Source organism: Petaurus breviceps, unplaced genomic scaffold, assembly GCF_028583685.1.
Source record: "Petaurus breviceps papuanus isolate PSGF00001 unplaced genomic scaffold, PetGlider_PUasm1.0 90977, whole genome shotgun sequence".
NCBI classification, from domain to species: domain Eukaryota; kingdom Metazoa; phylum Chordata; class Mammalia; order Diprotodontia; family Petauridae; genus Petaurus; species Petaurus breviceps.
The window spans coordinates 46723701-46749307 of NW_027187391.1; the positions used below are offsets into that span (position 1 = coordinate 46723701).

The 25607-nt window shown below is 36.2% G+C and overlaps 1 protein-coding gene across 2 annotated transcripts in view; it reads right to left on the reverse strand.

Annotated features, from left to right (window-relative positions):
- Nucleotides 1–25607, reverse strand: part of CRYBG1 (crystallin beta-gamma domain containing 1) — a 273376-nt gene that overhangs the window by 40933 nt on the left and 206836 nt on the right. For both annotated transcript variants that reach the window (XM_069077114.1, XM_069077115.1), the window contains 9 exons: nucleotides 17864–17911; nucleotides 17659–17777; nucleotides 14364–14529; nucleotides 12617–12756; nucleotides 5552–5678; nucleotides 4266–4301; nucleotides 3244–3398; nucleotides 2359–2485; nucleotides 2110–2255 (listed from right to left, as the gene is read on the reverse strand). In XM_069077114.1, the coding sequence (XP_068933215.1) occupies nucleotides 2110–2255; nucleotides 2359–2485; nucleotides 3244–3398; nucleotides 4266–4301; nucleotides 5552–5678; nucleotides 12617–12756; nucleotides 14364–14529; nucleotides 17659–17777; nucleotides 17864–17911 (1064 nt within the window). The remainder of the gene's footprint in view (nucleotides 1–2109; nucleotides 2256–2358; nucleotides 2486–3243; nucleotides 3399–4265; nucleotides 4302–5551; nucleotides 5679–12616; nucleotides 12757–14363; nucleotides 14530–17658; nucleotides 17778–17863; nucleotides 17912–25607) is intronic.

Here is a 25607-nt window from a genome sequence, read left to right on the forward strand (position 1 = left end):
AGTCTAAAAGCTGTAGTCATTCAGTCGTTTCCTTCTCTAGTTCATTTTACAGATGAGGAAACTGAGGAAAACAGGGTTGAGTGACTTGCCCAGGGTCACACAGCTAGTAAGTGTCTGAGGTCAGCTTTGAACTCAGAGGATGAGTACTGGTACTCTATATAGCACACCACCTAGCCACCCAGTTTAAAGCTATCACAGCTTTAAACCACACTAAGAAGTTTAGGATAGCCTGTACAAGTTTCCTGTATGAAAAGTTGATTAAGATTCTAAAACTCTAGAATAAGATACAATAAAAGGTATTTTCTACCCAGAGAAAGACCTACAAGTCCTAAGCTTCATCCCATCAAGATACTACTGCTTACACCAGAGTGATGAAAGTATGAAGAATAGTAAAGACATAATGGGCTTCTACCTTAGAGGGAGCAAGGCAGTAGTTGAGGAAGTTTATGACCAAAAAGGTATTTAATTGTTATTAAATCATGTAAATCTTGCTTTACTCACAGCCTTTCTTTCTCTTAACAAAAGGTAAACCACAAAAAATGAAAAATGATATGGGCCATCAGTCACAACTACTCTATTTGGTTTTAATCTGATTTATATGAAAGGCACTATTTACATTGGGGGGTGGGGAGGGAAAAGTATGCTTGGAAGTGACTTAAACTGAAATAAAATGTATTAAAATGTTTTCTAGACATTCTAGACATAAAATATGATTATTAACTCCAAGTTCCATAACTTTTAAAAAATCATGCCTGTGTAAAAATCATAGTGAAGAAAGAAACCAAGAAAAATAAAACATAGGAAAAAATCAGTAGAATTTTTAATCTGATTCTTAGCTTTATAAAAGCAGAATCTGGTTGTAGGGTGAATGGGATAACATGAAAGCAGAGGCTTTTTCTGAGTTAAAGCCAGTCCATGGTCTAACATGTCACCTTACAGGCTGATCCATGCAATGATATAACAGTTTTATTTTTTTTTTAAGTATGAGACTAAAAGAGAACAACCATGCAGAGATAAAGAAGATATTTGCTTCTCCATCAGATATGTAGAAGATAAATAATGAACATAGCACAGAATTGGACAGGTTAAGATCATGCTGGATTACACTCTGCAAAGAACACGGTCCTTCAATAATCCCAAGTTTCACTCTGCCACTGAAGCCCATCTTTTAAACATTAACATTATCCACAGGAAACTACTTGGATTTTCATCCTAGAACACCACTATCTCAAAAGAATCAATTTACTGGTGACCCAAAGGGTAATGGAGAGATAGGTGATGAACTTAAGCAGGTTTTAAGCTACTACCAGTGATTTATGGGCAAGAAGTAATATGGAGGGCACACAGGACAAGGAGATAGGCTGGCTGTGTTTCCAGAGTGAGGGACAAAAGGAAGGTAAGCCAAATTCTACTTTGGTATACATGAAATAAATAGTAAAAGAACCAGAGTGAGGCTTCTGGTATTTTGGATAGATGCTCTATGGGAAATTTACAAAACAAAATAAAAAATATCCAGCATGAATAAGAATTACCCACAATTAACTATAAAGGACATATGAAGAAACATGCCATCTGCATCCAGATAAATAGAAGGATGTACAGAATAGCACCCCTACCTGTGTGTAAGGGGGAGGAGGAGGGAGAGATGGAGAAAGAAAAAAATTTAATTTACATGATAAACTGTTCTATATTTAAAAGGAATAGGAAGTTGTACACAGCAGATTTGCAGTTTCATGTGCAATCATCTTTTTTAATTATGCTGTGTGATGGGAATAAAATAAATGTTTTTAAAAATCACTCACAATAAGAATGGATAGACTCTAATCACTATGTTACGGAGATCATGGAACCAAAATTTTCTTTTTTTTTTTTTTTTAAGCAATTGGGGTTAAGTAACTTGTTCAAGGTTACACGGCCAATTTTTTTGTGTGGGAGTTAAGTATCTGAGGCTGGAACTGATCCCAACACCAGGGCCGGCGCTCTTACTCACTGTGCTACCTGGCTGCCCCATGAACCAAAGTTTTCAAGTAAGAAGTAGGCAAAAATAATTAAATATACTAAAACATTCCATTAAAACAATAATTTTTAAAATGCAGGTATTGTACTTACACTCCACTTAATACATTAATGGACTGTGTCTTCACTCCATAGCCAGTATCTTTTAAATTGGCAACAATTCCTAATACATCAATATTTGAACCTTTGGTTCCAAAGTTTCTTTCGCTATACATTATCATGTGAGCATTTGAAAAATCCTGTTTAAAAAATGAAGAACCAAAAGGTTAAAAGATTCATATTCATAATTTTTTATATTCATTATTTAATAAAAGTATTCAAGCAGTTTCTCTTTGCACTTACACCTAATATAGGCCGTAAAGACTTTAGTTTTCCATCATAGCCACCCCATTCTTGCCAGTCCTTGTATTCACCTTCTTCTAGCAAATACTGATGTCCTGTAAATCCTGGTTTCTCAAAAGCAACCCAACTATGAGAGAAAAACCAACAATTACTTAAAAATTTAGATAGATTTTTCAAATTTTTATTCTGTTTTCAATAACAAAAATAATTTAAACTTTTTCCCCAAATTTTTACTCATTTTCAACAACTAATAAAAATTATAAGACAAAGACAGATTTATGAGTTGCTGCTATGGGTCTTCTGTTCTAACATGAAAGAAGATTTCATAACAGCATAATAAATAACAAGGAAATATGTGTCAGGATTTTCTTGAGGGAGCTGTTAAGACGGTGAGATGTATGCATTTATCAAGAAGAACTAAGTGAAAAGGGTTTTATATCAAGTCAAGAAGGAAAAACAATTTCATATAATGGAGTTCTTGAAAAGCTTATTAAAAATAAGCCATTTTGAGATCGTATTTATAAACAATGGAAGGTTCAATCATATAATTCAACATTAAACAGGGAAAACGATCTGTAATAATCCAAAGACAATCTAAAAAAGAAATCTTCCTTCACTATGTCCATTCATAATTTGTTTGGAGTATGGTACTAATTAAGCCAAGAAGATAGATTTAATTTTGTAATAGGGCAGTGGTCGTTATTTTGTTTATTCCAACCCTCAGCCCAGTAGCCATCTCAGATGTGTGCCCCTAGCAGTGGATGACTACTGGGGCACAAATCCATTATGCTGCTGTTTCTCTACCACTGCTTTTGTATACAAATGACAACACTTGTATTAATTTATTAGGGAAAAAAATGATACTAATGATTTCTTTCCACTTACATGCCTCCTAGAACTTTTATAGACCCTACTGATTTCAATAGCAAATTATCTTCACCGGCTTCTTCCGTTTCATCTCCTTCTATGATGAAATCACACATTTCTGTTTCTAGTTCCATACATTTTCCTTCAAAAAAAGGCTTTTCATAAATAATAACCTATAGTAGAAATGAAACATGCCATCAATTTGTAAAAACACATATGGCCAGACAGCTCAGTATTTAAAACAACCAGTTTAAAAATGTTTATAACTATAGCAACCAAATTAATGCCTTTTGTCATACTTTACTAAGTTTATAAAATTAACTTAAGTTTAAAAATTATTTTTACATGTAACTGGGAGAAAAATTAAAATATTATTTTAAAAAATTAACTCAAATATGTCATTCTATGAGAGGCAACTGTGGCACAGGAGATAAAGAGCCAGCCCCAGAGACAGGATGTTCACCTCTGACACTTCTACCTATGTGACCCTAGGCAAGTCCCTAGTGATATAGTGATAAAAGTGGTATAGGTATATAAATGATACAGGGGATAGTACACTAGAACCAGGAAGTCAGGAAGACCCAGGTTCAAATCTTGACTCACTTATTAGCTATATGACTCTGGATAAGTCACTTAATCTCTTCCTGCCTCAGTTTCCTAAACTATAAAATGAGGATAATAATAGCACCTATATTACATGGTTGTTGTGAGCCTCAAATGAGATTACATTGTAAAGTGCTTAACACAGTGCCTAACACACAGTAAGCTCTATATAAATGTTAGCTATTATTCTTGACCCGGGCTTAAGCCCCACCTTTGACACTTCTTGGCTGTGTGACCAACCTCAGGAAAAGTCACTTAAACTCTCAGTAACTCTTTCTCTAAAAATATATTACAGACAAGTGGATAATCTGCATCAAGGTAAGTGGTTTTCATTCTAGGAGTTCCCTATGTTGATAACATCACAGGCTCAGACCTACTGCTATTCCCACCCCCGACTCCCCAAAAAAGAGACGATGGAATGTATAACTTTTTTTTACCTTTGGATCTGCAGGAAATTCAACTTTGCGACCACCCTGAAAAAAAGACAAAGAGCCATCATTCTTTTAGGAGCAGTGTGGCAAAATGTAAAGATCAATAGATTTGAGAATCAAAAAACTTAGGCTCGAGTCCTAACTATGACAAGAGATAGGGAGTTTTGAGAATTGTCCCCAAGATCATTCGAGTCAGGGTAACTAATCCCTTCCCCCACTCACATCAAAATAAACCTTAAACCAAACACTGTAAGAGATTAGATCTTTTTACAATGGTTGTTGAATGGATAACAGACATATTGCTGGACAAACAGTCATAAAAGGACAACTAAAAACATTCTGGAGAATGAATCCAACAAGTAAAACAATAAAAGCAGTATAATGTAGGACAAAGAACACCAGTCTGGAAGTCAGGGAGACTGGAGATCTGACCTTGGCTCCATCTGTAAATTGAGATATAGCTGGACGAGGTAATCTCTACAGTCTCTTCTAGCAATGGTGTTGTATAATTCCAGAAAAAAAGGCTGGCCAAATACTAAATTTCAATCAAATGGAAAGCCTATGGTATTCTTCAAAGTACAGGGTGTCCCCAACAACCTTAGCTCAGTTTGAAGCTGCTTAAGCTTAAAACTAAGACCTTTGGAACACACCCTGTATGTACATCTCTGATGGCCCTTAAAAAAAAAAAGAGCACAGCCAACTAGGCTAAAATGCAAAACATGGGGTGTATTAAGCAACATGTTCCTATACTCAATCAGGCACCGTCTCTTTCAAAGAAGTCCCCTGGGAAGGCAACTATAAGTTTATTCCAATAATGTTGCAGTTGCCGTTAAGTATTTTTTTTTAAACTCCCCCTTTGGAACTGCCTTCAGGACCTGAAACACCCACAATCTTGAAAATATCCTTTGAGATATGGACTTGGTCAGAGCCAAATGCCATTTGGAGCCAAGTCTGATGAATAATATGATTGACTCAGGCTGTGTAATAATGTTTTTGGTTAAAAATGAATAACATAAGGTAAGGGGGGTGGCTGGAAATTGAAATTGTCTTTGAAGCAATTCCAAAAGATCACAGTTTCAAAAAAAAAAATATTTTAAGCAATTTGTTACATCACTGGAATACATATATAGCCATCCCAGGTGACCACTTTGGAAGTCAATGCTTATTTGCATATATGAATTCTGTCCAGTATGTCTTTTTTTTAAATCCTTTCTGTTATTTTATAGTCATGTCATGTTAATAATATCAAATTTACCAAAGGAATCCTGTCCCATGGAATACTATCAGTTTACCATTTTCAGGGGCCTCATTGATCCAATGTATGCTTCTTCTGTGTCCCAGAAGGATAAATCAGGATATTCACCCGGCTCAAGGACAAAAGGAATACCCTGAAAACCAGGTTCTTCATAAACCAGCCACCTAAATAAGCACCAAAAAAATGGCACAAATTAAAATCCATAGTTACTTGAATATTCAGTTTCCCTGGAAAAACAAGGCTTAGTCAGACAGCTGCTCCTCACTAAGCAGAAAGAAAACAAACTCAATGTAGGAAGCTTAGAGTTTATTATTATTGTTTTAGATTTTTTTTTTTTAATTTAAATCAGTGATTTCACTAGCATGAGGAGCTTTTGGAGAAGAACTTCCTCTCTCAATGCAGGTTAACACCTGCTCTAAACATACTCAGACTGAAGGCCTGGTCACACACCTCAGCATGAGGATTCTCAGACTCCTAACTTTGAGATTCAGAGGCTTTTCGTTCTTAACTTCCGGGCTCTAGCTACGGTTTGAAAAGCTGAGGTTGCCATAGAAAAGGGGCATAACAAGACTCCCATTATCATTGAGATCAAGGTTTATGAACTTTTCTATGTGTCATAGACCCGTTAGGCAGCCAAGTGAAACCTGCTGAACTCTTCTCAAAATTTTGGTTTTTTTTTTTTAGTGCATAAAACAAAATGCACAGATTGTATAGGAAATCAATTATACTGAAATACTGTTTTTAAAACTGATCTCAAACCTCCTCTTAAGAGCCTTTGATTAACAGTCACACACACACACACACACACACACACAGAATATCTACTTATTATTAGGAGAATCCATGGTGGGCTCACCCAATTTTTCTGATAACTTCTAAAAAAAAAAAAAGCTCGGTTTTATGGCAATCATTTACATACCTTGGTTCAACAGGTGTTGAATGATCAATCCACCTGATAAACCTTCTATGACATTTTTTTCCTGGTAGGTTCCACTAACAGGAAATTATTTTAAAGTAAATACTTTTGGCCATAAAATAGTTTTTGTCCTCCCCCTTTCTAGGCTTCCTTTCCTCTGCCATGGCCCAAGGGCGCTTTTTTTTTCCTGGCTGCTTTTGTCAACATACATTTTGGTGACTCAGTAACTTGTTATTAATTCAGGGATTTGCAACCAGAATCCCACTAAAGAGCTGTCAGTAAAAGAAAAGGGGGGGGGGGGATGGGATGTTGGAAGCTATGGGAAGAAAAGGTGGTAGAGAAAGAAGTAGAAAATCTAAAGAGACCCCACTTTGAAATAGTTTCTCTAATCCCCTTTCTGCACGGTTATTTTAACAAAATCATTTTAAAAGGTACACACCTAAACCACAAGAAAATATAATCCAAGGGTAGAGTCTCTTGAAGTTTCCTTAAGTTTTGTTAGCCTTGCTCTGTCTCAGGATAGACAAGATTTAAGGTTGTAACTTCAACCTACATTATCTTGTTATTAGCACAAAAGCCATGCTTTTAGTGCCTCAGAAATTGTTGTTAAACTATCAGAGGTCTTAATGATATAGAAGCATCCCATCGTCACTGCTAGAGCAAATGTCTAGTTTAGTATAACTGGTTCTAACATTCATCATAAATGATATGGCAAATTTCTCTGACAGCATAACCTACAAATGAATGACTCCTAAATTTTTACCCCTAGGAAACTCTTTTCTTCCTACTGTAAATTCCAAGGGCAAAAGTTTATCTTTTTAATTTCTGATAAGGTTTATGGTTTCCATGCAAAAGCTAAGAACTATTAACAGTGTGAAGTGGATACAGAGTGAGCCTGGAGAAGGAAGCCACATCCTGGCTGGTGGCCCCTGGGTAGGCCCCAACCACTCCATGCCCCAGGCTTTTCTAGAAATTGCAAAGTAGTCACTCATTTGTACATCTGCACGCAAAGAGGGAGTCTCTCACTGAAAGCTCTCCACCACAAAATAACAAAGTTGGAAGGAGCAAAAATCATTAGGAATTATGATTATCCAAAATTAATCTGAAGTCTGAAAAGACTTCTTTTCCCAAATTGCCTTCTTAGTATATTTGATAACCTTCTCACCAAAGCTTGCCAGGTGCTAATGTAAAAATACATTTTTAGACAGAAGTCCAACCATGGGTGGATTTTGGAATCTGAAAACTGATATTTTAAGCATGATTCACTTTTCTTGAATCCTGTTCTGACATGATTTGCTAATCACAACCCAAGCAGGGGAAGAAACAAGTATCTTACTGTACTGTTTTAATTAGTGTCACGATGTACTGTTTTTTTTGTGTACGGGGTTATGAGAGGCAGTGTCCTATGGTGGAGAAACGGATGTCCTAGGAGCCAGGAAGAAGGTCTGGGTTCAAGTATTGCCCCTGAAAACACTGGCTTCATGACCCTGGCCAAGTCACTTTACATCTTAGTGTTCCAGGCAACTCCCCAGGACTATAGATTGTGGGGGCAAATGTCAACTTGCACTGGTTTTCTTATGTGTGAGTTCTCTCTACCAAAGAAATAACAGGTTCATTGCCCCTCTCTGTCCCAGAATGTTTATTTTTTTACTACCTCATAAGATATATCTATAAATTAATAAGCTTTAAAACAGAGGCGGTAGCAATAATAATGTATCAAGTACTTCTAGACCTGAATGAGTTTTGCCAAGTTAACAGCTTATTCACTTATTCCAAATGGCAATTCCATGTGAGTTAAAACATGTTTGAAGCCTTTCTCTACAAATGGCCTTCAGGATTAGGCAATGAGCTGGACAAGAAATACAATTTCATTATTTTATACTTATGACTCCCTTTTTATTTTATTTTATTTTTTTGCTTTTTTGGAAGGCAATTGGGGTTAAGTGACTTGCCCAAGGTTACATGGCTAGTTTTGTGTGTGTGTGTTTTTAGTGTCTGAGGCCAGATTTGAACTCAGGTCTTCCTGACTCCAGAGCTGGTGCTTTATTCACTGTGCCACCTTAACTGAAAATAGGATATCCTAGCTTGGCCAGGCTATTTTACCAGTTTTGTCTCTAAACAACCTTTGGCTATTTTCAAAAATATAAACCCATCCATAGATAATAAGGATTTGCTTCCAATTAGATTATTCAAGAGAATGTGGCCCGGGCCCAAGAGGCAATTCCAAAAGAGGATAGTTCCAAAAAGATTCGTAACAGCGGTGACTCCAAAGGCACAAAACCCTACTGGGCTGCAAAGGATCAGGCACATTGAAAATCAATTCAGTCGTACTCTGCCTCATATAATTCGGTGCAGAAGCAATGGAATGACATAAAATCATATTAAACTTTTCTCTAAAAAAACAAGTTTTATGTTTTTGTCTAGATAAAATTAATTAAAATTTATATGGAGTATCTCTCATCTTGCAGGGCAGTTTTATAAGGGCAGTGTAACACAGAGCATTGTAGAACTGGCATGGGAATCAAGGCAGCTGCTCTTCCTATTATATCAATCTGTTCTTGAACAAGTGACTCCACCTCTTTGGGCCTCAGTTTCCTTATCTGTAAAATAAGGGGGTTGGACTAGACACATTTTAAAGTTCCCTTCTAATTTTTATAGCCAATGGTCCTGTACATAAAAAGGGATCTTTAACCAGTAATAGCATGCTACCACTTCAGGTGAAGAATGTGAGAAAGATTGATAAGCTATGGACTTAACATAAAAGTTTTTTAAAAAACTACATTCAGTTATAAATGAAATGGAAACTGAGTTAGGTAAATTTTGATTTCCTCCAGTCAACTGGGCTAGACTATTAGCAAATTTATTTCTTGTTGCCTTTTTTTTTGGAGGGCAATTGGGGTTAAGTGACTTGCCCAAGGTCACACGGCCAGTTTTTGTGTTAAGTGTCTGAAGCCAGATTTGAACTCAGGTCCTCCTGACTCCAGGGCCGGTGATCTATTCACTGTGCCACCTAGCCACCCCCAGTAAATTTATTTCTTAGAAGACTGGACTGAGACTATCAAACCTTGGAAAACTATCTCTCAATGTTAGCTAACACAGTATTTCCAAAGACAAAGGGGCTTTCTTATCAGGTAAGGCCACTCAAAAAAAATCAAAAATCAAAATGAGGTCTACTAAATTGTCAATAATTTAAAGGCATCTAGATTTTCCTTAAAGATTTTCCAGAGTCAGGGGAGATTTGGTACTGTGAGGGTGCATATTTATGAAAGGCAATGTGGCACTGTGGATAAAGTGATGGCCTTGGACCCAAATTGACCTAAATTCAAATCCTGTCCCAGACACAGACTGGCTGTGTGACTGAGTAAGATCCTTTAATCTCTCAATGCTCAAGGCAACTCCCTCAGACTTGTGTAGAGCAAAGTGACAATTGGCACAGGTAAAGAAATTCCATTAGCTGGGGAATGAATCAATGCATAAATGAAGGGCAGGATGAGAATGATTAGCCCCAACTCTATTTACCTAAGTCAGGGAGAGCAGAAAAACTTAAAACTGGCCAAGATGTTGACTAGGGTTCTCTCAGTTTTTCCTAACAGACACAACAAGTAACAGTTAGAAAGAAGTAAAAACTGCCTTAGAGCAATATTAAGCATTTATGTGCATCAGAGGTAACCCTACGTCAAAAACAAAGGTGTATAGAGTGTGGTCCTTGCATATTGGTGATGCTGGCCCATGCTCGACACTTAGGTACACAGGGGTCGAGAGGGAACGAGAACTAAGCAAGAGAAGAGGAACAAAAGCATGTCAGGGTACTTCGGGGAGCCTCCATTTAGCTTACAAAGTCAAACAGACTATTCTACAATGCGCCAACTCCCTATCACCACCTGTTGGTGCCTTATCCATCTTTTACGGTTGAAATGATAGTACTGTTGCTACCTCTTCCATAAAGCTTTTTCTGAACCACCCAGGTGAGAGGGGATCTCTCTCTTTTTTGATCTCCTAGCACTGTTACTCCTATTTACTTATATTATTATTGGTACTGTATTTATTTGTGTGCATATCTTATCACACCCACTACAACGACTGCTACTGCTGCTATTACGACTACTACAACAGTTAGAATTTACATAGCATCTACTAAGTGCCAAGCACTGTGATAAGTGCTTTACAGATATTATCTCATTTGGTTCTCACAACAACCCTTGGGAGGTAGGTGCTGTTATTATCCCCATTTTGCAGTTGAGGAAACTGAGGCAGAAAAAGGTTAAATGACTTACCCAAAATTATACAGCTAGTATCTGCACCACCTAGATGTCTCATATAAAGCTAATTACTGACTAGGTTAAAAACTCCTTAAAAGTAAGAGTCATGTTTTATTTGTTCTTCATAAAGAAAATTCAATTCCTGTCATAGTGAATCATATTTTAGGGGCATCCAGATCTGTGATTACACTGATATAGAGAATTCCTGGTGAGGAAAACTCTCTGTTCATGGGGGCGGCTAGTTGGCGCAGTGAATAGAGCACTGGCCCTGAAGTCAGGAGAACCTGAGTTCAAATCCAGCCTCAGACACTCAACACTTAGAAGCCGTGTGACCTTGGGCAAGTCACTTAACCCCAACTGCCCTGCCCTCTTCCCTCCAAAAAGAAAAAAGCAAACAAACAAAAAGAAAACTCCCTATTTCAATGTAAATCCCCAACTGCTTTGTACCTCATAATCTTAGAGAATGGCTTGGGGGACTGAGGTCACACAGCCAGTACATGTCAGAGGCAGAATTTGAACTCAGGTCTTTCTCATTCTGGGTTATTGTTGTTGAGTTGTTTTTCAATTGTGTCTGACTCTTCATGACCCCATTTGAGGTTTTCTTGGCAAAGATACTATAGTAGTTTGCCATTTCCTTCTCCAGATCATTTTACAGATGAGGAAACTAAGGCAAACAGGGTTCAGTGACTTGCCCAGGGTCACATAGGCAGGAAGTAACTGTGGCCAAATTTGAACTCAGGAAGATGAGTCTTCCTGATTCCGGGCCTGGTGCTCTATACACTGTGCCACCTAGGTGCCCCTCATTCAGAGGCCAACTAACTAATCACCATGCTCCTTGAGCTTTACATAGGAAGCATGTAATGAATATCTGTTAATTGACTGAAATATATAATATGAAGAACTTTTACTTTATGGAATCAAAATGTTTACTAGCTCACCTCCAGATCAAAAAAAAACTCTCTGTCCTCAAATTCCTCCCAGTCCAGGCCTCCTCTGCCCCATAACATTCTGTCTTTTTTGGGTGATGGGGTAGTATGGAGGAGGGCCTGGACCCTTGATTTCAACCGTGTGAACTCTCTGTATTCATATCACTAAAAACTAGTCTCTGATACTCAGATTTCAACTATTCCTTATGGAAAAGTCCAATAACTATTCCCATGACACAGAAATGATGTAATCAAAGTACAGCATGAGAGAGGCATTTTCTGAAATAGCAAATAGGCAGTTTTGTTATGCTTGATTATTTATTCTTATTTGCTATGAGGATTTTGTCTGTCTTTATCAGGAGGTAGGATCTGGAGAAGAGGGAAGAAGGAAGTTAACAGTAATGTTACCAAGAAAAGAAGAAAAAAGAGTTATTGAAGTATTTTTTAAATGCAAAGAAAAAGAAAGTAGTTCAGAAGGAAAATATGTAAGCAGGTCAGCTTTGAAAATAACATTAAATGTTATAGATTCATATATATATTCATGTATATATACATAAACATGTGTATTTTTTTAAAAGCAAACATTTATATAATGGAAATTTGTGGTTTCATATATAATCCTCTTTTTCTATTCCACTAAGTATACAGAAATGTTTTCCTTTTTTGGTTTTTAATTCAGAATAAAAAATAAAACAGAATTAATTTTTTAATCAAAAAGGAAAGCACATTAGAATAAATGGAGTTTTTCTTCCCTCCAATATATTATGTTAATAAAAGAAGCTAATACATAAACTCTTATATTTTATGAGTCCTATATGCCAAATTTCCAGAATTTTCTATCTTCTCAAATGACAACTTGATAATCATTTTAAAAATAAAGGGAATAGTAATCAGAGGTGTGGATTTTTGTTACAACTTCACCCGAGTTCCTCTCAAAATACACACACAGACATACACACAATCACTTTTAATCACGAATGCACTTAAAATTAAATACTTACGTGCCCCAATGCACTTTAATAGAACACGTCTTCTGCATTGCACCATACATCTGCATTTCTTCAGTGTCATCAAAGTAGGAATTTACAAGTCCCAACCCTTCTGGTTCTGTATATAAGTCAATCTGACTAATTCTGTAATCCTGGAAAAATATACATTCATATGTAATAATAATTATGCTACCTATTTAGTTGTACTACAAATTCATTTTTTTTAAAAGATAGCAACTAATTAAAATAAGGATAAAAACTATGCGTGGATTTCCAGCAAGCATTTGCTGCTTTCACTCTCTCATTTTAAATGCTGTGTCCAAGTTGCAGTAGTATTTGTGCATCAATGGAGCTTGAGCAATTGCTTCACTCACATGTCAAAGATGCCACATACAGATCAGGGAGAAAAGTCAGATTTTTCAGGGCTTATGTTCTATTGGGATGATGGGAGGGGAAGCATAAGGAACCCACATCAAGGGGGCTTTTCTTTAGCCAAGAAACCCATGTCTTTGCTCTTTAGCAATTATATGCCCTTTGCCTACAAAGTATTCTCCAAGACACTCATAAAATATCTCTGTCAACAAGACTTGGAATTTGCATTTTTCCAAATGAAAGACAACACTAATTGCTGTGTTAAAAAGTAAAGAAGCTACTAGAACCTATACTAGTAAGATCACATATCCACTGATGTGCTAATGAGATATTAAAACTATAATAAATTCTAAGGCTAATTCTAAGGAAAGAGCAAGATATTTGACTCAAAACATCTGGAAATTTCACTCAATGTCTAAGGTGGTCTCAAAAATTCAAATTCACATTTACAGGAAATCTTAAATCTGAATTAGTCATTTGATTTGTATTTGACATTCTTAATACCAGAGGTAGCCAAAATTCAAGCAGCACACAAATAAAAATCAACAAAATCTTGTTTTCATGAAACAGTTAAAAAACAAAGTATTCTTGCAGAAAAAAAAATATTCTGGAGGATGGAAAATAAAATGACTACTGGTAAAAAAAAAATTTATTATTATTATTTTGGCTTTTTGGAGGGCAGTTGGGGTTAGGCAGCTTGCCGAAGGTCACATGGCTAGTTTTTGTGTTAAGTGTCTGAGGCCAGGTTTTGAACTCAGGTCCTCCTGACTTCAAGGCTGGTGCTCTATTCACTACACCACCTAGCTGCCCCTAAAAATTTTATTATTAAAAAAAAGTCTATTCACTTGGAATAGGAATGGAAATGTTCCTTTTGTTTTCCTTAAATAATTAGAATGTATAAATATTTGACAAAAAAAAATTACATATAAGTTTCACAAGAATGATACAAAGCTGGGGCAGATCAGTGGCACAGTGGATAGAGTACCTGCCATGGAATCAGGACGACTTGAGTTCAAATCTGGTCTCAGAAACTTACTAGATGTGTGACCCCAGGCAAGTCATTTAACCATGACTGCTTCCAAAAAGAAAAATCCAAAATTTCCTCACTCACTTTTATGCCATATAGAAGTGGTAGTCAATGCATTAGAGTTGGAGGTGAAAAAGATTTGACTTTGAATTCAGGCCCTGACACTTACTAGTTGGGCAAATCACTTAAACACTCTGATCCTCAGTTTCCTTATCTGTAAAATGGAGATAATTCTGCAATGTCTACCTCACAAGGTTGTAGTACACAAACTGTCGTATAAACCTTAAAGAACTGTGTAAATGTGAGCTGCTAATATTAATGTGGAAATTTTCCTTAAAATTGGATTCTTCTCTAACTTACCTTTATCACATGTCTAATTGAACCAATCACCAGGGGCTTAGCAGATTTGTTCTCCTCACTTTCTGCTGGAATATCTTCCATCCCCCAGGGATCACAAAGCTCCAATTCTCCCTCTTCGAGAGGAACTGAGTTCCCTTCAAAATTTGGTTTCTCATACAAAATCCAGCTAAAGAAGAAAGACAGACAGTACTCTTTGTGTTATACTGAGGGAATGTATTAGATAATGGAAGACTGGCATTTATAGCATGCACTGATAGCATCTTTTGAACAGTTAGAACAGCACAGTATTTACAACTGAGCAAGAACTATAATAGAGTTATTAGAAGACTGGCCTTGAAGTCAGGAAGACCTAAGTTCATTTCCTGGCTGTGTGACCCTGGAGAAGTCACTGAACCTCTGAGGCTCCTCAAAAACTCCCTAAGTATATAAATAACAGAACACTTGCCGATCTGAATTGATAGAAATATCTTCTGGAAGAGTGGAGAAATAAAAGAACAAATACATTCCTATATATGACATCAAAACTTAGTTTGATGCTAAAACTTAATTTCTGGTGACTCAGAATGTGCTTTAGAAACTTGGGGTATATTAGGACACCCTTAAAGGATATAAATTCCTTGAGAGAAGAGATTTTCATTTATGGCTTTGTACATCCAGAACCTAAGATGGTTGCTGACATACAGGGCCACTTCATAAATGGCTTACTGATTGACTAAGGTTATCATGAGAACACTGTAGTTACTAATTCACTACAAATGGGCCAGATAATACAGATCTGCAATTAACAGGGAGCCAAAGAAAGCTATTTTTTCTTCTTTTGTGTTTATGCAGACATATATGCTATGTGTTGGGTTCTGACATTTCCACTTTTCAGAAACATTCTGGTTTGGTTTATAAACACTAAGAAAAATATGTCTGATTAATTTCTAGCTGAAACACCAAGTGACACTGTTAAATGAAATGTTGGTGATGTTTTCTGCACAAACACATGGAAACAGCATCAGTGTTTAAAAATGAAAACACAGAATGTAAATTATATTAAAAACAACAAGAACTTAATATAAAACAAAACTGACAAAAAAGGAAAATGATAAATGCTAGAAGGGAGGCGGGACAAACAGGTCCATTAATGGAGTGTTGACAGAGCTGTGATCAAATCTAGCCCTTCTGAATGCAATTTATAATCATGCCCAAAAGTTATTAAACTGAACAAACCCTTCCGATAACCCTACTTGTTCTATACCTCACAAAAGATCAAATAAAAAGGAAAAGGACTCATATGTACAAAAATATTCATAGAAGTCCTTTCTATAATAGCAAAGAATTGGACATATAGGGTTGCCCATCAATTTGGGAATGATTGAACAATTTATGGTAAAGGAATGCAATGTAATACTATTGTGCTATAAAAAATGCCAAAGGAAGGGGCGGCCAGGTGGCTCAGTGAGTAAGAACACCAGCCCCAGTGTCGGGATGACCTGAAGATTGAATCCAGGCTCAGATACTTAGCACCACACCCAGAAATAACTGGCCGTGTAACTTTGAGCAAGTTACTTAACCCCAATTGCTTTAAAAAAAAATTGCCAAAGAGGATGATTTTTGAGGAAACTGGGAAGACTTGTATAAACTGATACAAAGTGAAATGAGCACAACCAGAGGAACAATTTAAACAACATTACTGTAAAGACAATCAACTCTGAAAGACTTTAGAACTCAGATCAACAAAATTATCAACTACAATTAGGGAAAGGCAAGGGACAGGTGAGATGGACAGAAGATGTATTTTCATTGACAAAAATAGAAATCTTATTTTTAAAAAAGATTGCTATATTTATACTTCCTTGTGACAGAAAAGCAGGGTACAACTGGGGCAGAACATTACATACATTTTTAAAAGCAGCGACTCTATTGAGAACTTTTTTTCTCTTTTTCTTTGTTACAAGGAGGCAGGGACAGTGGGTTGGTTAGGATTAATCTTAAGGGGGAGAAAAAGGGATATTTCTAAAAATAAATTAATTAAAAACAAAAAAACATTAATAAAACTTATTTTTTTCAAATGAAGCTATCTCTGAAATGTAAGATAGATACAGACACTACCTACATATATTAGAGATACCAAATAAAGTATCTCAGCCATTTCAAATGGAAAAAAGCAAATCAGAAAATAGTTGAAAGTGATGCGTCAAACAAGCTCACCAACAGCAACAAAGGATGAGTACTGATGCTAGACAATTAGCTAGATCTTTTTTAAACTTCCTTTTCTTCATTCAATTACTTGCACATTTCCTCAAGGAGAGTGGATTGGAAAAACATTTGTAGGCTGGCAAAGTTTTTCCTCCCTCAAGGTTACTTTAAAGTCTCATTAAAAAAAATTGGGTTTGGGGCGGCCAGGTGGTACAGTGAGTAAGAGCACCAGCCCCAGAGTCGGGATAACCTGGGATCGAATCCGGACTCTGATACTTAGTACCACACCCAGAAATAACTGGCCGTGTAACCTTGAGCAAGTTACTTAACCCCAATTGCTTTAAAAAAAAAATTAGGTTTGAAAAATGAAAACTAACTTTTCTTGGAAAAGATAGCAAGTAAAATAAGATTTTAAACAACTCTCTTTGGTAGGGCAGTTAGGTGGCACAGTGCCTGGAGTCAGGAAGACTAATCTTCCTGAGTTCAAATCTAGCCTCAAACCTTTATAAAGCTGTGTGACTTTGGGCAAGTCATTTAACCTTATTTGCCTCAGTTTCCTCATCTGTAAAATGCCTCAGTTTCCTCAACTGTAAAATGATCTGGAGAAAGAAATGGCAAACCACTCCAGTATATCTGCCAAAAGCCCCTCAAAAAACAGAAAAAAAAAACCCAAACCCAAATGGGGTCACAAAGATTCAAACACAACTGAAATAACAACTTGGTGTTTTAGCATACAACAAGACCAGATAAACCATATTTTTCTTCCCCAACAAATCTAATTTAACTGCATGGTCCAATTACAAACAATGTAGGAATATATAACTGGGTATGAATAAAATACTATTTTGTTGATCAAAATTATCTTGAATATTCACTGAATAGCCACTTTCAGTCCATATATATTTTAAGGACATGACATTTATGATGATAAATTTCATCACAGAAAGAGTAAGTAGAGCCAGGAGGATTTTGTGAAATCATGAGATAGTTGGAAGAGACTTAGAAATCATATGGATCAACCACCTTAAAGTTTTATAGACAGGAAGTATGGGAAAAAAAAGGACAATAAAAATATAGATAATTGTGAAGAATTTAAAACACCATTTCTTACCATCCTCGAACTACTTTTACAACAATCACTGGTGACAGGCTCCAAGAGGTACAATCAGGAATGTCACTAAACACTTCAAAGCAATTCCCACTGAAAGTGGGTTCACTATATATCACCACCTGTCAAGACATTCATACTGGTATTAGGCTTCATTTGACATTATCAGACTATTAATCAGGTCAGGGTATAGGTAATAATATCTTACCTTTCCAGGTCGAGGATTGATTTTATTTTGCATACTTGCTTTAAATATCTGGAATGAAAAAAAAAGAACAGATCAAATGATTAGAATTTTGTGTAATACATTTTTCTTCCCATTATCTTTTCTATAAAGGAGTACAAATTTGTATTTACCTTATACCTCAGGCTGATTTTTAAAGATATACATCTTTCATTCATTCTATACCATGGTTTCTAGCTTTTAGGTTCATACAATGGGATGGTTAAAATGTTTCCATCTGACTAGCTACAGGTCAATGCTGTCAAACAAATTTTCTTATTATACTAGAAATACAGATTCATTATACTGGAAATACAGATTGGTGCTTTGGCATAGAATAAAACCAGATAAACGACATAGAGATGTATTACATGTCAGACTTTTTTTTGGATAATGAATAAAGGGAATCTAGATGGGCCTCTACTGATTAGGGAAACTGCTAAACAAATTGTGGTATATGAGTGTAGTGGAAGAAGAAATAAAAAGCATGGGGAATTCAGAAAAAAATGGGAAGACCTAGATGAACTGATGAAGAATAAAATAAGCAAAATCAGTAGAATAATATACACAATAAGTACAAAGATAAAAAGATCACTAAAAAAAGAATTATGAGTCTTGATTCTAGAGATTACTTAATGAAATCTAATTTCATTTCAGCAGAGAGGTAGAGAATTTTTGGACAAAGGGTTGCATACATTATCACACCCAGAAGCTACCACATCAGTTGTTTTGTCTTAACGATTTTTTGTGGCTTTTATTGTTATGAGGGAGGGTTTAAGACTAGACCAGGGACTATATCCAGAAATGACTGATATAAAAACAAAATTTTTGTTTTAAATTAAAAAGACAAGAAAGAAAATGAAGTATTAGATTCAGGTTTTGACTTTCTATCCTGTTTATTTCTGCATTTCCTCCAATACGTAGGCTAAGCATCCACTACATTGAGCAGGAAATATTTGTTAAATGGGGGCAGCTAGGTGGTACAGTAAATAGAGCACCAGCCCTAGAGTCAGGAGGACCATAGTTCAAATCTGGCCTCAGACGCTTGACACACTTACTAGCCATGTGACCTTGGGCAAGTCACTTAACCCCAATTGCCCTCCAAAAAAAAAAACAAAAAAAAATTTGTTGAATGACTAGATGTATGTATTCAAAAAGCAATTATTTTTATTGAATGACTGCTGAATCTCCTCATAAGATAAGAACCAAATGAAGAGATAATTCCGTTTCCATACTGTACTGAAAATAAAGTAACACTAAATTTCAAGTATGTTGAAAATACAGGTTATCCCATAAGTCTTAGTGCAGTTTAAAAGCTTTAATAGCTAAACAGTGCGCTAAGACTTTTGGGATGCTTTGTATAATGGCAATTGCCATCACAGTATAGTAATAAAAGTGTGGAACTTGAAGCCAAGAAACTTAGGTTCAAATACTGCCTTGGATAGCGCCCCCACTTCCTCCTCTGTACAATGAAGATAATAATTATATGTGCTTTTATTTCACAAGATCATTCTTGGGAAGGTTCTTAGCAAAATGCAAAATTCTCTATAATTGTGAATTATTATTATTGTCTGAGTTAGTTCTATCTAAGTGACTACCATTTCAAAGGTTCCTATCTTACCAGTCTGAATTATAATTGTCCTTTTTCCTAAATGAAGTCTAACAGCATATAAATCAACTACTGGCTGTAATAAAATGTTGGCTAGCCCATTTCAAAACTGATGTTGCCTATGGTAAGACATTACCTCCCTCACCCATAAAATGGGTAATAGATATAACATGAGCTAGTCCCATGACCACCTCCACCACCACCACTACTACTACTGGAAATATTTACTTAATAAATATTAAACAAATGGATTAAATGACTGCAGAAATAATCGTTTTCAAAATCCTCTGACAAGACCTGTAAAACCAGTTAAACATGTAATAATAAAAATACTAATTATATATGTAAAAATATTGCAAAACATGTACTACTTTCAATGTTGACCAGGAGTCCTGCTCAAAAGAAAAAAAAAGTAAAGAAAGCCTTTGATCTGATCTCTCAGTCTGGCATGCATTACCATGAGGTATGCATTGAAGTTGAAAGATGGTAAGAAGTAAGGATAGTAAGTAATAGCTGAACTGCAAGCATTAAAATAAGTCTAGCATATAATTTTAAAGCATGAGGAGTAAAGTTAAGCTGATGTGGAAAGATCGGTGGTAACCAAAATCAAAAAAACAGAAACCAACCTACCAAATAAAACAGCTGGAATGGTAAAACTAAACCCACTTTCCCTCTAAGAGTGCCCATTCCATCTTGGGAAAACTTCAATTGTTAAGGAGTCTCCCCTTACAGCCCAAAACTGCCTCTGCAATTTCCACCCATTGACCTTCTACAATCCAACAGAACAAGTCTAATCTATTTCTTCCACATGATACAATCTCACTTAACGTTGGACATGAGCCAGACAATGCTCAGTTGAAACTTAGCTTTACATGAAATGGAATAATGGTCCTCTACTAGTCTGGTTATCCTCTAAGAAGAGACTGGGGAGGTACAGGGGGATGACATGGGAGTCATTTTTCAAATATTTGAAGGACTATGTGGAAGTGAGATTAATGTTCTATGTTTGGCCTCAGTGGGAAGAAACAAGGAAAAATGAAAAGAAGTTACAAAAATATATATTAAGATTAGATGTCAGAAAGTTATAGACTAATTTCCTTCATGAATAAAGATGCAAAAATTTTAATTAAAATATTAGCAAAAATATTACAGTAATTTAACACAGGAATAATACACTTTGATCAGGTAGGATTTATTCCAGGAATGCAAAGCTTGTTCAATATTAGGAAAATTATCAGTATAATAGATTATATCAACAACAAAACTAGTAAAAATCATATTATTATCTCAATAGATGCAGAAAAAGCTTTTGACAAAGTATAACACCCATACCTATCAAAAACACTAGAAAGCATAGGAATAAATGGAGTCTTCCTTAAAATAATAAGTAGCATCTATCTAAAACCATCAGCAAGTATTATATGTAATGGGGATAAGCTAGAAGCATTTCCAATAAGATCAGGGGTGAAACAAGGATGTCCACTATCACCCCTCTTATTCAATTTGTTACTAGAAATGTTAGTGGTAGCAATAAGAAGAAAAAGAAATAGAAGGTATCAGATTAGGCAAAGAAGAGACTAAGCTCTCTGCAGGTGACATGATGAGTGAGACACTTAGAGAATCCTAGAGAATTAAGTAAAAAAAATATACTTGAGATAATAAATAAATTTAGTAAAGCTGCAGGATATAAAATAAACCCACACAAATCCTTGCCATTCCTATATATTTCTTTTTTTTTTTTTGCCTTTTTGGAGGGCAATTGGGGTTAAGTAATTTGCCCAAAGTTACATGGCTAGTTTTTTTTGGGTGGGTATTAAGTGTCTTGAGGCCAGAACCAAACTGGGGTCCTCCTGACTCCGGGGCTGGAGCTTTATTCACTGCGCCACCTAGCCACCCCCATTCCTATATATTTCTAATGAAGTCCAACAGCAAGAAACAGAAAGAGAAATTCCATTTAAAGTTACTGTAGACATTATAAAATATTTAGGAGTCTACCTGCCAAAACAAACCCAGGAACTATATGAACACAATTACAAAACACTTTTCACACAAATAAAGTCAGATATAAATACTTGGGAAAACATCAGTGCTCGTGCTTAAGTTGAGCTAATATAATAAAAATGACAATTTTACATAAATTAGTTTACCTATTTAGTAGCCATACCAATCAATCTACCAAAAAACAGGGGCAGCTAGCCGGCACAGTGAATAGAGCACTGGCCCTGGAGTCAGGAGGACCTGAGTTCAACTCCAGCCTCAGACACTTAACACAAAAAACTAGCAATGCGACCTTGGGCAAGTCACTTAACCCCAACTGCCCTACCTTTCCCCTCAAAAAAAAAATCTACCAAAAAATTATTTTATAGAGCTAGAAAAAATAGTAATAAAATTCATTTGGAGGAACAAAAGGTCCAGAATTTCAAGGGAATTAATGAAATGAAATGCTAGAGAAGGTGGCCTAGCCATACCAGATTTTAAACTGTATTATAAAGCAATAGTCATCAAAACTACTTGGTACTAGCTGAGGAATAGAGTAGTAGATCAGTAGAATAGATTAGGTACACAAAACATAGCGTCAATGACTATAGTAATCTACTGTTTGAAACACAAAGACTCCACCTTCTAGGATAAGACTATTCACTATTTGACAAATAGTGTCACTATGTCACTATTTGACAAAAACTGCTGGGAAAACTGGAAAATAGTATGGCAGAAACTGGGCATAAACCAATATCTTACACCATAAACCAAAATAAAATCTAAATGGGTTCATGATCTAGCTATAAAGGCTGATACTGTAAGCAATCTGGGAGAGTAAGGAATAGTTTGCCTGTCATATTTATGGAGAAGGAAAGAATATATGACCAAACAAGAGATAGAGAGCATTACAAAATGCAAAATGGGTAATTTTGATACATTAAATTGAAAAGTTTTTGTACAAACAAAGCCAATGTAACCAAGATTAGGAGGGAATAGAAAATTGGGAAAGAATTTTTACAACCAGTGTCTCTGATAAAAGCCTCATTTCTGAAATATACAGAGAACTGAGTCAAATTTATAAAAATACAAGTCATTCCCCAATTGGTAAATAGTCAAATGATACGAATAGGTAGTTTTCAGAGGAAGAAATTAAATATATCTATAAGCATATGAAAAAATGCTCTAAATTACTACTGATTAGAGAAATGCAAATCAAAACAACTTGGGTACTACATCTCACCAGTCAGATTGGCTAACATGACAAAACAGGAAAACTGACATATGTTGGAGAAGATGTGGAAAATTGGAACACTAATGTATTGTTGGTGGAGTTGTGAACTGATCCAACCATTCTGGAGAGTAATTTGGAACTCTGTCCAAAGGGCTATAAAAATGTGCATAACCTTTGACCCATCAATACCACTTCTAGGGCTGTATCCCAAAGAAATTATACAAGTGGGAAAAGGACCCATATGTACAAAAATATTTATAGCAGCACTTTTTGTGGTGGCAAAGAATTGGAAATCAAGGGAATGCTCATCAATTGGGGAATAGCAAAACAAGTTGTGGTATATGAATGTAATGGAATACTATTGTGCTATAAGAAATAAGGAGCAGTCAGACTTCATAAAGACACTTACAAAAACTGATGCTGAGTGAAAGGAACAGAATCAGGAAAACATTGCACACAATTATAGACACATGGTATCTGTGAAGACTGACTCTGATAGGCTGGGCTCATCTCAGCAATGCAAGGTGACAAGACAACTCCAAAGTACTCATGATGAAAAAAAGCTTTCCACATCCAGAGAAAGATTTAAGGAGTCTGAATGCAGATTGAAGCAAACTACTTGCTCTCTCTTTTTGGTTTTGTTTCGTTCCTTCCTTCTTGTTGTTCATTCCATTGGTTATAATCCTTCTTTACAACTTGACTAATGTTTAATGTGATAGTATTTGTAGAACCTATATCGGATTGCATGCCACCATGGGGGGAGGAGAGAGGAGAGGGAGTGGGAGAAAATTTGGAACTCAAAAGCTTGTGGAACTGAATATGGTAAATTAAAAGTAAATAAATAAATTTTAAAAAAAAGATTAGATGTCAGGACAAACTTCCAACAATTAGACCCACCCAAACATAGAATGGGCTGCCTGAGGAGGTGGTGAGTCTTCCCTCCCTGGATGTGTTCAAAGCAGGGAATGGATGACCACTTTTGGGGGATGTTATAGTGGGCATTCCTTTTTAGATACAGTTTGGACCAGATGCCCCTTCCTAAATGGACTAGGTGGTCACTGAGGACCCTTCCTACTCTAAAATTCTGTGATTCTGATCTTAGGATTCTGTGAGTGCTTATCAACAAGGGGAAGGGAGGTGGGGAGAGGCTGACAAGTCAAGGGGGTCTCCCTTGGAGTTAAGGGTTACCCTTAAAGATATATTGTAATGGGGATTCTTTTTTCAGGTATGAGTTGGACTATATGGCCCCTGAAGTCCCTCCTACCCCTGAGACTCTGTGATCCTACAATAAACAGAAATCAAGGAGTATCTACAATGAAAAGACCTAAAAAGCACTGAATGCATTCTTCCATTCCTTTCTAACTTTATTTTCTAGAGACTTGATAGAAACTAGACTTTCTATCAGCAGGTGCTCATGTATCAGCAGGTGCTCATGTTCTCTGAGTCCAGCACAATGAGAACATAAAGAAAAAACAGGGCATGACAGGAGGAGAAGCCACAGCACTGGTAAATGTGGGTAGAACCTATGCAAATAATTGGAGTCCAGAGAAAACATTTGAAAACCCAATGATTCTTGAGAGTTGTTTGAAAGGGGAGGCAAGGAATGAGGAATAGGATGTTCCGTTGATGTTGTTTTGAACAATTACTCAAGATTTAACTCTAAAAATTACTGAAGGTACATTCACTAACAGTTTCTTTCTTTTTCTTTTTGCAAAAAAAAAAAAAATTAAGCACCAGCCCTGGAATCAGGAGAACCTGAGTTCAAAGCCGGCCTCCGACATGTAACACGTACTAGCTGTGTGACCTTGGGCAAGTCACTTAACCCCACTTGCCCTGACTTTCCCCCTCCAAAAAGAAAAAAAAAATTATAAAATCCAGCAGAGTAATATAATGTTCTGCACATGGTGTGTGTTTTGCCTGAGTGAGCTGTGATTAAATTATGGACTTAACTAACTCGATATTCCTGTTACACAGGAATAGCCTTGTACCTTCAAAGAAGACATCCCCATGCTTCAGTGCTAGGTGAGCTGACTATGTAAAGTTTTTATTCTTTTTCTCTCTTTCATTGTACTCATTAAACTGAAGACCAAGCTTCGATATCTTTCTGCTTACAAAATACCTCAATTAAGACAAAGCCAAGGTTAGTTCACAAAGACCAAAGCTTCTATGCAGTAGGAAAAGACAAAAGGGAAAATACTATAAAAGTTTCCTGTAATCCTTGTTTGGGTGATAACTGCTCTTCCAAAAAAATTAAAAAAAGAAGAAATCATGAATGGAAGTTATTATTGTAACAATCTTAAGGAAAACCTCTCTTATAAATGTAAATCTATAAACGAGAGGTTCTGTTCCTTTGAAGGAAATCTTAACTCTCAACAAAAAGATGATCCACTCTCAAGAGGACAGGATTAACACACACTTACTATTTCTTGTGGGATGAAAGAACAAGGCTCACGTTGAAGAACAGGGGCTTCAGGTCACAGCTGGGTGAAGCAATTTCCTTTAGGCTTCTTCAGAATCGTAAGACTAGATCCCTGGGTGGGGGGAGGGGCAGAGAGCATCCTGCTGCTCTATTCTTCCAAGGGAGCTAGTACATAAACGCTGTTCCGAGCCCCTCCCCCCCAATTTGATGAACAGGGATAGGGACTGGACTTATATTTTCATTAATGCAGGGAACTCCAAGGTGAGTTTCTATCAATTCACTTCAGCAGCTTCTCCAAAACTTATAGTCTTGGAGTAACTATAGAAAGTTACCTAGAACACTTGAGAGGTTAGCTGACTGTATATTAGAGAAGGCTATATATTTGACTATATATTAGGGACCTGAACCCAGGCCTTCCAGGTTTCAAGGCTGGCTAGCACTCTATCTATTATCCTAGACTACCTCTTGTTAGATAAAATATCACAAATAG